Source organism: Mustela nigripes, chromosome 10, assembly GCF_022355385.1.
Source record: "Mustela nigripes isolate SB6536 chromosome 10, MUSNIG.SB6536, whole genome shotgun sequence".
Classification (NCBI taxonomy): Eukaryota; Metazoa; Chordata; class Mammalia; order Carnivora; family Mustelidae; genus Mustela; species Mustela nigripes.
In genome coordinates this window covers 32,204,258-32,217,409 of record NC_081566.1, presented here as the reverse complement: position 1 = coordinate 32,217,409, position 13,152 = coordinate 32,204,258, and the positions used below count along the sequence as shown (strand labels likewise).

Genomic DNA, 13,152 nt, shown 5'->3' with positions numbered 1-13,152 from the left:
TGAGAATTAGAGAAGTTACAGATTTTTTTGTTGTTGTTCTCACTTTGCAAAGTCTCCATCGATGATTTCATGTATTCTCTTGAGATCAGAGTCTCTTGAAATCAGATTCTCTTGAAAATCTGGTTTATTGTAACAAAGTTCTATTGAGTTTCTGGAATATACAGTGATTTCCTCTCTTTGGACCTTTTTGCACTTGCCGTTGCTTCTGCCTGGGATAGTGTTAATTCTTGATAATTCTTAGATTATAATCATGGAGGCCATAATTTTTCAGAAAAGCCTACTGGATCCTTCAACACTGGCTTAAGTGTTTCTGTGGCTCCTAGTCCCTGTTCTTCCCTACTCACAGCCTGTACCACGCTGTGTTCTAGTGTTTCACCAGCCTGTTCATCGAAGGCAGGACCCATGTATGTGATAATGCCTGGTGTGTGGCTGCTGGTCCAAAATATTTGTTGATTAAATGAATGAGTGGGATATGGTAGAAAGCAGACTCGGTTATTCCAGGCGATGGGAAGAAAATAAACAACAAAGACAAGGTGTATGGTAATGCATATAGCTGATTCGGAGGCAGTGAGTGGAACCATTTGATTAGAGTATAATACTGGAAAGAGAGGCTGGAGCTTTGGATGCCAAGTTAAGAAGTCCAGAGTTTATTAAATAAAATGGGCCATTGAAGCTTTTAGAGATAAGAATAATAATATATGTTCTTAAAATTTGGTTAAATAAGATACCTGTGTGTGGGAAATAATTTTTTCTAATTCTTGTACTAAAATTTTTTAATACTCTTAAGTGGGCTAGGTTTATAATTGTCTATTTTATAAACTCCTGTATTATAAGATTGCTCCAACAGAAATTATACAGAAAATTTTAGGTTTGAGTAAGTACTTTTGAGTGAATTGAACAGCTCATTAAACTGTGCCATTTGTTTTTCTCATAAACCTATGTAAACTATGACAATTAAAAAGTATAATTCAACTGAGGCAGTAATCTAATGTATGTGTGGGGGTTTCCTTCTTCTTATCTGTAGCTTAAAGAAGAATAAATGCTTACAGCTGTGACTTTTTTTTCTCTAGTATCTCCAGAGGCAGTTGGATTTTTGTCAGCTGTTGGGGTGTTTATTATCTTGATGCTGCTCCTTTTTCTCTATATTAATAAGAAGTTCTGTTTTGAAAATGTTGGCGGGTTTCCAGATCTTGGTTCAGGATACAGTACAAGGAAGAACTCACAGGATAAAATTTGTAAGTATCATCACTGCTTTTCTTGTTTGTTCTTTTTATCTATACCATTCTGTTATTTTTTTTAAACATATATTGTAAGGTTGGTTTTGACATACTATAAAGTAACATTCGAGCCACTTTTCTGTGAGAGTAAAAAAAAAAAAATCTATTGAGTAAATTATGTTCAATTATCTTTCTGTTATTCATGAATTGCTAATATACCACATAAAGATGAATTGCATGCTATCAGAAAACCACGTTTTTATTTTTCACACATAAGGTATGCTTTTGAGCCTGTAGTATGAGTAGATATGCTTTAAGAAGGAAGTATCTTTCTGCTCTTTACAGCTTTAATCTTACTGTCCAAGTGACTCTCTGGAGAGCTTTCCCCCATATTCCCCTAGAAGGCTTTGAAAAGTATTCACCCTTTTTCTTTACCTCCTATTGAATTCTCAGCTGATGGATAATTTTATTATTTGGAGAAAGTGGTTTGGAGAAAGTAGAGAAAGTGTACAGATAAAGTCTGGTTGTAAAAATTAGTGTTCCTTTCCCTCTGCTGGTACCATAGGCATTATATCACTTTTTGTCACTTAAAACTACAAGAGACTAGAAGACACGAGGGCTGTAATCTTGTTCTTTCTTCCATGAAAATTATTCCGTGGAGTTAATTCTTTCATATTATGATAAAATTTCTTTATTAGCTCTTTCCAAAGATTGGCTTATATAATTTATATAAATATATTATATATTATATATATAAATGATAGCAGAAGCAAGCTGAGAATTATAAAGGCGAGGTGTTACTTTAGAACAGTATTTCAGAGCATTAGCAGAAAAACCTTGCTCTTCTTGTTTATGTTGAAGAGATGTTTTTCTCTTATTTCTGGTAATTAAAAAGTGATAGCATCATTTATAAAAATCTATGGGTTATTGAATTACATCTGTAACTTCTGCATCAGGGAAGAGTAGTACTTTTGTGATTTTGTTTGAAGTTTAGCATTTCTCATACTTTACTCTTGCTTCTTGATCATTTGTGTAGAGTTGAACTGGTTATAGGTATCTCTTTGGGCAGCCTCCAGGAATCCCCTTGTTCACCTTACCTGGTTTTTCTCTGGTCTAATAACCCCTTTACACTCTTAAAAATTATTGAAGACTCCAAAGAACCTTTGTTTATGTGAGTTATATCTATTGTTAAAGTACCATATTAGAAGTTAAAACTGAGAACATTTAAAAATATTCTTAACAATTACTGGTCTTAAAAAAACTTGTTGTGATGAGCACTGGGTGTTACATTAAGTGATGGATCACTAAAATTTGACTCCTGAGACCAGTAGTACCCTATATGTTAACTAACTAGAATGTAAATAAGAACTTGGAACAAAAAAAAAATCCACAGAAACCCGAATAAGCCTATTACATACATGTTAAAAATAAGTAACAGTTTTTTTAACTTAAAAAACTTTGTATTTTTTACTCCCCCCCCCACCAAAAATGGTGAGAAGAGTGCCATTGTTTTATATTTTCTACAAACCCCTTTAATGACTGACAAAGAAGAACCAGCTGTTATTCTCATGTCTGCTTCTGCATTCAATCTGTCATATAGCCTCTGGAAAACTCCAGTGTTCATTTATGAGCAAATGAAAGTAAAAAAGTTAAACATCCCCTCACTGTTACTATAAAAATAGTTTTGACCTTGAAGATCCTTTGGAAAGGTTTTGGGAACCTTCGTACTTTCTCTGAGCCTTTTTTTTTTTCCACTTATGAAATAAGAAGATTAATATTTACCTCCTAGAGTTACTGTGAGAACAGGTATGATACAACTTGTAAATCACAATGCCTTGCACTGTGCCACTCGGCAGATGTTGACCCCCTGCTCTTTTTTCTATCCTGACCTCTGCATAGATTGCTCATTTTCTCTTTAATAGTTGTCTTAATTTGAAATGATATTGGTAGTTTGTTAGTAATATAGGGTAGTTCCCCTACATAGACTATTAATAAATAAACCAAAGTCCATAATAAAAATCCTTTTTATACTTCTTCTTGCAGGTATAGAATAAAAAACCAATAGTATTTGAGGGGAAAATATTGTTTTGCGGCTGGTATGATAGCTATGGAGAGGGAAAAAATGTCATTACATGTAAGCCAAGTGGTTTGATTTTTTTTTTTTTTGGAAGAGTTTTTGCCTCAACGTATTTCTTTCAATGCATAATGCATTTACAGAAAGATTAAAAACCACAATGCAAAATAATAATATCAAGCTCATGAGTAACAACATTTAAGTACATTTTAAATTCAAATTCCTAAGCGGTTGATATTTTGAGAAGAGAAAATTCCATTATTGCATCTGTTAGGAATAAGGAATTAGAAAATGGCATTTTTCAAAACTTTCCAACAGAATCTGCCTTCAGTGTCTTCTCTGGTGGACACAATCAGTAATGCTGTAGAAGATTTAACCACTGCTGTTGGGGAAGTCAGCTATGCTTTAACTGACTCGGTTGCTGAACAGGTAACAAGTATGATCAATGGCTTTCGCCCAGAAGAAGAAAGCTCTGCAGCAGCAGAAGCAGAAGTAGCAGAGATCCCTCAACAAGCAAGTACCAGGTCACCAGAACTCCCCAAAGACACTAACTGTCAGAAAACAGAGTCCAGTTTAGAGCACAGAGCGAATCGAATCAGTTGCTACAATACTTCAGTTTCACAAAAGCAAGATCACAGAATGAATGAAGAAAGAGGATTCAAACATATTAATGACAAGCAACAGACTCTATCAAAATATCAAGAAAGCAATAATGCTGGTGGTGATTCTTTGTTAAAAGGTCCCCTGAGTGATGGTGGGACATCAGTTATCAAACAGAATGCAAGGGCTGGATCTGATTGTCAAGAACTTGAACATCCTGACAGATGTAAAAAAATTGGATTAGGAATGCCCAATAAGGGTAAGAGTGACTTAAAAGAGGTAAGATATCAAGAAATGAAAGAAGATCATTTAAAGAAAGCTGAAAAACATATTAAAAGTAAAGGATCTAAAGGGAGTGAGTGGTCAGGAAAGGAGTGTTCTCCAGAAGATATTTTGGCAAGCAACAGACATAGGATACAGAAACCCATTAGGAAAGAAGGCATACATCCAGCACCATCAGCTGATTCTGAAGAGAAGTTACACGGAAAAACCAAAGAACAGGAAAGTCCAGCAATGTGCTACAAATTTAAAGGAGACATAAAAACAAAGAAAAATGAAGCCATTTCTGCCCACAAAGGAACAGCAAAGAGTAAAGATGAAAAGTATTCTAAGATAATACCAGGAAAAGGTGAGGTCTCCTAGTGTGGATTTGAGTGATAAACTTTTCTCTTAATTTTTTAAATTAAGAAAACATCCAAATTTCTAAACTTTCCTATACAAACCTATCTAATTTAAGGATTTTCTTGAATCCTCTTACCGGGAGACACTTTTAAGGTCATTTATTTTTTTTCTGACCATCATTTTGAAAGCAATCACGTTCTTTGTACACTAAGTTAAGTATTGGCCCTGGTCCCTGCATTATTTGGCCAGTTTTTCAGTGGCTCTAATTTTTCTTAATGATTGTTTATTCACCAACCAGAAACCCCATAATTTTAAGTAGTGCACATTCTCTAGTTGGAGTGTATTTAGTGTGCTGTAGTTGAATTTAAAATTTTCTATTTTTGTGACTAACCCCTGAGACCTTTATACTGTGTTTCCCTTGGAATCTATCCCAACAAGAATCTGTATCAAGTGTTTTTTATTTTTCCTTTAAAGCAATAGAATTTTATTTTATTCATTTATTTTTAAAGATTTTATTTATTCACTTGAGAGAGAGAGAAAGCGTGAGCAGGGGGAGGAGCAGAGGGAGAAGGACAAGCAGACTCTGTACTGAGCTCAGAGCCCGATGAGGGGCTCCTTCCTCTGACTCAGACCATGATCTGAATGGAAATCACAAGTCAGACAGACGCTCAACTGACTGAGCCACCCAGGCGCCCCTAGAGTTTATTTTATTGAATAGCATGCTTCAGGATAGGTATCTATTCATTTAGCCACATATTAAGAATTTTACATCAGTTCTGTATCTATAATGAGTATATGTGAACAATGTATTATTTTTCATGAGTTCTTTATATAGAATTAAGATTCCAGCTAATCATTTACAGTTTTTGACAGCAGGATTTGTGACTGTTTTCAAAACATTGAGCCGGCAGTTAGTTGGTTTGGCTGCAGAATGGCTTTTACTGCTGGTGATTACTTCTGGAAATTCTTTTGGCCTTTTGATCAGATCAGCAACAAATGGAAATGACTAAAGTATACTAGCTTTTACTTAAAAATATGTATATTTGACATTTTTCTATACATTTAGATTCTCATAAAAATAACAAAAATCTGAGTGACAGTAGAAATGAGGAAGACTTTGAGTTCTGTGTGAATACATATATAATGAGGATCTTCTATTTATCAATTATAGGAATGATTTTTAGATGATATCATAGAGGCTGATCCAGGGTGGATCGCCTAATTAAAAACGAAAGCCAGTTTTTGGAAATATGTCCCTTTTGGAGTCTTTTCAGTTATTAAGTTCAGTAGTTTTGGATGGCCTTAGTTTAGTTTCGTTAGCCTTATTAATTGAAGTAGCAAAAATAAAATAAAGTAGAATACATATGTTATTCAGAAAATAACAGAATAGGCAGTAGTCATAAGTGCTACATACATAGCAGTATACAGTTAATTTTGTTTTGATTTGTTTTCATTCAGAAGCATGCTCGTCCTTAAAAAACCCAAGTATTTCAGGCATTATAGATTATAGTCCAGACTAAACGTAAACATATTATGTTCTAGAAATCATTTGAAAATCATTTGACCTGTGGATTACTTCTTCATAGAGCTGAGCTGTAATGCTAATTAGTTAGTAGTAATATAGGTATTACTAGTACCTGTGTTCTAGGTTCGTTCACAGAGCCTGTAGGGTATAGAAAGAGAAGGAAGAGTTCCCTTCCGCAGTTCTGAATGCAGGACTGCCATAGGTAATATTTTGTAATAGGTGAAGTGGGATGGCAGAATTTCTAGTGAGCCCCCTCAGAGCTCTCCTGCTGCCAGAGACCACCACCGTGGTAGCCCACGAAGTGCTAAGCTCTCACCAGGGGGTCAGAGGGCCCCGGTTCTAGTCCAGATCTGCCGTCACCCCAGCGCCAACTAACGGCACTCTCTGCCATGATGGGAAAGTTCCAGGTATTCCTTGTGGTAACCACTAGCCACACGCACATACTAAGCACTTGAAATGGAGCCAGCAGCACTGGGGAAACTGGGTTTTAAATTATTTTGTTTTAAATCAGATAGCTGCGTGTGGCTGGTGGCTACATACTGGGTTGGGCAGAATAGGACACTGGTTGTAGTTTTACCTCCTCGTGGCTTTTTCTCACTGATTTAAAAAGGAGGACCTACATAGTGACGTCCAAGTTCCCTTCGTTCTGACTCTAAACATACCATTTCTCTCCCATATTTTTAAATTACTTAGTCTGCGTCTCCCCACCTGAATTTCAGACCTTGATTCCTTTCTTGCAGATGATTTCAAGTGTTTATAAAGAAAAAAAAATCTCGACAGAACTAATAAATTCTACCTGCTGTGGTCTCTTTATCTTTCCAGAGTTGTTTTATTATTCTGAGAAGGCTCATATTAGGCTAAATGAACTTCAACATAGTGAAGTTTCAAAATTTTTACTTTAACAAAATGTTAACAACTAGTTACTATTATACTAGTTAACTATTATTTTAAGAATCATACAAGTTTTATATGTCCTGAAAAATTTATTTGAAATTTAGTTATACTTACGTAAAATTTTCTTAGTAATTCTCCCTTTCACAGAAAATAAGTGTGTATCCTTCCCCATATTTTTGTATGTGCCTACGGGCATCCGCCACAAGTGTGTGTGTGTATATTGCATGTGGGGGGGGGGGTGTTTAAATGAGAACATAGTATGCCTTCTGTGTCACAACCTTCTCTTTTTCCATAACGTAATGTTGTAGCTGCTGTACCCTGTGAGCACCTGTGAGTTCACCTTCTCATTTGTAGTGACTGCATACTCTGTTGTTGCCTGGATACATCACAGCGTTCTTAACTGAGGCCCAGCAATGGACGTTTAGATTATATTTTATTTTTGTTTTCTGCTATCTAGCACAGTGCAGTGAATTGTCTGAAATACGTATCCTTGCTCACCTGTTTTTAATTATTTTCTTAGGCCGAATTCTTGGAAGGAGTTGGTAAATTCCTAGAAATGAATACAGACTGTGCAGATTTAAAGTTTGATGTGTACTGCCAGATTGCTCTCTAGAAGAAGTGTACCAGTGATAGTTCTACCAGTAGTATATGTCTGCCCATTTCTCTGTTCTCCTAGAACTAAGCATTATCATTTTGAAAATTTGGACCCAGATGATAACTAAAATGTCTCTAGTCACATTCTAGTTTGAATCAGGTCCATATGCATTGGCGATACTTCTAAGTCTCTTTGTGTGCTACTGATCCTTTGAAAATAATTGTGTGAGATAACAAGTTCTGTTATCTCCTTTATCTGTAACTTGGCTGGAAAATCCCTGTGACGAACATTTTTTATAATTAGAATATATAAATTGATCTTTTTCTATTAAAAATATGAAAATCTAAAGCTTTGGGGCTTCTTAAATGAAAAAATTGTTTATTTAAAGTTGAAAATTTGCATTGGGTATGTATCTGTATATTCATGTGTATATGGATATACGTGACATATATCTCTCTGTGTGTATATGTATGTATGTATCAAATTTGTCATACTTTATTGTATTAAAATTTTGATTTGCTCTCCTGTCATTCCAAATAGATAATTCCTACATGGACAAAGATGAGCACGGTTCTTCCTCTGAGAGCGAAGACGAGGCACTGGGTAAATATCACGAGGCCTTGTCCAGAACACACAATTCCAGGCTACCATTGGCAGGTTCAAGACAAAAGAACTATGCTTGGGAAACAAGACAGAAGTACAGTCCTCTGTCTGCAGAATATGATGGCTACAGTAGTGAAGCATCAATAGACGAAGGTAACACAGATGACTTATTTTATTTTTTTAGATCACACACTATAGTATTAGATTATTTGTACCCAAAATTCTAGCCATCTGTGGCTGTGTGATAAACAAGAGATAAACAGAGTCACATTTCTATGAATATAATTTAGCAAAATTCAGATCTTTGGACTGAAGCCAAAACCCCAAACCCCTAAAAGTAAAACACCAAAAAATTTACATACCATAGTAATTCTGTTTCTCTTTATACAATGTAAGAGTGAGGTAGAAGATGGTAGTCTGATGTTCTCTCACTTTGGAATCAGTCTCCAAACACCTGGCATAGGAACTGGCAGAGTCTAGGTCTCTTATAGTGTTAAACTTGACTCTGGTGTGTCAGTGTATGCTTTTTCATTCATTGTGGCCCCTAAACAGAAGCCATATACTTTATGTGGCACACAGCAGGAGAAATGGTGATCTGTTCTGTGGAGGAAGAAAGTGTCCAGGTTGGATTGAGAGCTCATACTGTATTACACTTTGCTTTAAGGGTGACTCTAGGAATTTTTAAGGATAACTTTGTCTCTAATTGATCTTTGCTTCACATACTGACATTGACTTAAAACTTAGCCTATATACAAGATACATGTCCACTCTAACATGTTTTTACATCTTTCTATAAGGGAAATTAATTGCTATTAATTAAGGCATATTTATTTCCATGTTTTCTGTAGGTTGCTCACATGCTTGATAGAATGTATCCTATAATAATTACTCCTAGTAATTATTATCTTTATACTCAGGTATGAAGAAGGAAGCAGTATATCTTAGACAGCAATTTTTTATTACATCGAACACAAACTGTCCTTCATTTTATAGCCATGGTTTGTGTTTAAGGGTCTTATAACTATTGATTATGTAAAGTCTTACCCCAGCTCATAGAGTTGTCAAAGGAGCTAAGTCATCTTTTTGTTTTTTTAATTTGGCTTAAGGCTAGCTAATGACTGAGGTATGTACCTCCTTTTTATTTCTACTAGGACACAATTTATAATAAGAAATTAATCAAATACTGAGTAATTACTATATAGGAAACTTATTATGAGGTGGTGGGGAAGAAATAAAAAATATTAGACTCTACACACAAAAATACCTTTCTAATACTAGAGAAAAAAAAAACACGTGTTTACAAAGATAACCGAGTGATGTGAAGCAGTAAAGCCAGTCTCCAGCCCATGTCCACCCCTTCCACCGGCATGTTAATAGTAGAGCTGCAAGAGAATGGGCTTTGAACCTGATCCTTGTTTACATTCTGGCTCTGGAACTTAACATACTGACCTAACATATTAGCTACAAGCCTTGGGCAGGATAGTTAATGGTTTTCCGATTTGTTTCATTGTCTCTAAAATGTGGATCATACCTTCCTGATAGGGTTGTCATGAACATTACATGGTATATGTGGTAGTTTTTAGCAAAGTTCTGGCCCCTGTGGGCGAGTGACCAGTAAATGGTCATTGTGGCTGAGGGTGTGGATACAGTGGTGGTGATGAGCGTGAGCGGCCGTGAACGAGGCCTGCACTTGTCATCTGTGACCCTGGATACTTTCCTTTTTGCAGCTTCAGTTTAGGGTTTTTATTTTTTCCTCCTCACTGCTTCTTCCCCCTCACTCCCTACACTTCTGTGCTGTCTTGATGGCTTCCCCATGGTTCTGTTATCATAGCAAGGCTCTAGTCTGGGAGAAGAGCAGAGAGGAGAGAAGCATAACCTCACTAGTTTTTTTTTTTTTCTTGCTCTAAGCTCTAGAACTGGGGCCGATGTCCTGGAGTCACCTTTTCTTTTCATTTTACCTATATATTTGGGACCCATCTCTACTTTGCTACCGTTTCTACTCTCTATTAATTGATAAAGCACCCAGGCTAGAATGACTTTAGGCATTCCGAAATTAGATTTATTTCATAAACATTTGTCGAAAGCTTTCCTGTGCCATATTAGATACTGTGGATGTAAAGATGGATAAAACAAGCTTGTTTCAAAGAATCCACAGGCTAGAGGAGTAAGACCGTAGACAATATGTGTGATACAATATGGTAAGAGGTCTATTAGTTTCATGAACAAAGTGCTGTAGACATTCAGAGAAGGAGGTGACTCTGTTGTTTGGGAGGTGGGGAGATGGGGAAGTGTAATGTAGTCTTCACAGAGTAGGTGAACTGGACTTGAGTAAGAACTGTTTCAACAGCCATGGAATAGAGATTGCATGAAAGCAAATGAGAGTGTATTTTAGTGTCTTTAGCTTAGGATCTGTGTTTGGAGAATAGGAAGGTGATAGGTTTGAACACCAATAGGAAATACAGAGTCCTGTAAGATTTTTAAACTGGACGACATGGAACTTTTAGAAATGTATTTAAGAATATTTAACTATTGTAACGGAAAATGAATTGAGGTACTAGAGGGAAAAAGGACCAGTTAGATAAACAATGATGAGATCTTCATTGGAAGTGAGTTTGGAGACACAGATTTCATAGATTTTAAGATGGTCTCAATATATCTTGAATGATTGAATATGTGCAGTGAGTAAAGAATCAGGATTTTTAATTAGTTCAGAGTATTAGGGAAGTAAGTTTGTGTGGGAGGAGGTAATTCAGTCTCCATCATGCTGAATCAGAAATGTCTGGAACATCCAGATGGAGATGGATTTCCTTATTATTAAAATGCTGTCATTGAGCTTTAGGATGGAGAGATGACCAAGTGATAATGTAGGAAAACAGTAGAATAGGAGAATAGTTTTGTATCATATGTTATTGCTTATTGAAAAGTCAAAGCTGCTTTGAGCTCAAAATAGATTCAGTGAAATGGGGTAAGAAAAGAGAATTTGATTGGAGGGGAAGACTGATTCAGAGTTCATGGTCTTAGGTAAAAGTAATTTCGAGTGATAGTAAATTCTTGACATGCCCCCTCACAAAGATGCAGAAGTACATACAAGATTCTAACCACAGGATTCACCTTCACCTTCCAGCCCAGCAGTGGAAACCCTCCTCACATCTGTTTGGGAAGGGAAGGGATTTGGTGGTCGTTCTCTGTATAGCTAACTCAGCAGAAATACTGCTCACTGCCTGGCCTAAGAGGACTGCTGAGTATAATTCTCTTGGTAGGATTTGGTTCACTTTTTTGAGGTACATGTAAAGGGATAGATACAGTAGTTTGTGTTTCTCTTAATTGCTCTGACCTTTTATTGTGCATATTCTGCAAGTTTATAAGGATCAGAGTTAACTGAGGTGTAAGTTGAGATAACTATAAAGGGAACTACAAGGTAGAAAGGAAAATACTTTTAAATGTCCATTTTTTACATGACATACTATTACCTCATTAGTGCTGGTATAAGGAACCATTAGTTTATTTCTCAATACTGAATAATTCTAGTAGAGAAGCTTTGGAATACCCAGTGCTGGAAATACCTGTAAAATTAGAAAGGGTTAGGGAGGGTCTGGATAGGCCTAGGAGAGAACAATATAGAACTTTCTGACAGAGTAGTAAGAACTACCATATTGAGCTCCTATTGCATACCTGACTGTTAGTTTCTGTCCACACCATACTACTTAATCTTCACTGCAAATCATTGTGGTAGATAAGATTATCCCCATTTTGCACAAGTGAGAAGAGATTTTAGATAAAGTAGGTAATTTTTAACTTAAGGTCACATGGTAAGTTTTAAAAATTCTAGTTGTCAGGTCCACTGCAAACTGAATATGGTTTTAGCTTCTGTTAGGTCATCCCTGCTACTCTAGTATCCAAACAAGGTCTCTTTCATACATGATTAACCTCTTCAGTTGAGCCCTTTAGAACAGTTTATCTATATAAAGCTGAAATACAGATACTCTAGAAAAAGTAAGAAATGTGATGACATATTTGTTATCATGTTTTCTCCTCTAGGTGGCCATATTAATCTTCCATTTTTTTGAATTACAGAAGGAAAGGATATCTATAAGAAATTTTTCCAGGAAAAATAAACATTAAATAATATATCCAATTTCCCTTGTTCACAGTTTTAATTTTATCTTTGCTGTGTTGTTCTTAAAATTAAAGACATTTTCTGATAATCCTATTTTATTTTTAAAAAGGTTTCAGAGTTAAGTAGTAGGCTGTGGCTATCTTGTTCAAGAGTGATAACTAGAACCTCTGAAATTCCATTCATGCATTTCTATGTTAGATAGGAGAAGCCTATTAAAGATGACTTTATAAGTAAAGAACAAATTTAGTGTAAAATTATTAGAATGTCTGTTATTCATGACTTTTCATTTTTAGTTCACCACAGAGATTACCAAGCTATATTTACATATTGTGGCATAGCTATAGAACTAGAACCATATGTTGTGTTTTTAGGGTGAGTTAACTGAAAATGCTTTTTAAAATAATTTCCAGCCCCACTTATTTCTTTGGGGTATGTGGCCCAGACATATATACACACCTGTCATTCTCTTCCTTATGGCTGCTTCACAAGGTTCATGCTATTAATTTTGATGTTATATTAAAATTAGGAGCATTAAAACATATTGACTTATACATTTTATTTAAATGTTACTTTTAAAATAATTTAATACTCAACAAATTATGTATACTTTAGGTGCATTTTTAACTGCTTTATAAAGATTATTCTGTGAATTTTCACAATTTCTTTGTGAAGAAGGCAAATACAAAAAAATTCTGTCTGCATTTTCCAGATGCTTTTGTCACAGAAATGTTTCGTGTCTTAGAGCAGTGAAGGTCATATATATTACATGGTTTGTTCAGATTCTTCGTAAACTTTTTCTTTGATTTCAGGTTTTTGTTTATGTACATTTTTTCCTCTGAAGACAGAGAGACAGAGTCTGTGTGTGTGTGTGTGTGTGTGTGTGTGTGTGTGTGTGTGTGTGTGTGT

At 35.6% G+C, this 13,152-nt stretch overlaps 1 protein-coding gene across 2 annotated transcripts in view; it reads left to right on the top strand.

Annotated features, from left to right (window-relative positions):
* The window catches only part of SYT14 (synaptotagmin 14), a 195,009-nt gene that overhangs the window by 67,305 nt on the left and 114,552 nt on the right, over nucleotides 1-13,152 (top strand). The window contains exons 3-4 of one of the 2 annotated variants that reach the window (XM_059414052.1): nucleotides 1,071-1,235; nucleotides 8,067-8,282. In XM_059414052.1, the coding sequence (XP_059270035.1) occupies nucleotides 1,071-1,235; nucleotides 8,067-8,282 (381 nt within the window). Of the gene's footprint in view, nucleotides 1-1,070; nucleotides 1,236-3,582; nucleotides 4,520-8,066; nucleotides 8,283-13,152 lie in introns of those variants that run through there. The other variant, XM_059414050.1, reaches the window with a different exon arrangement.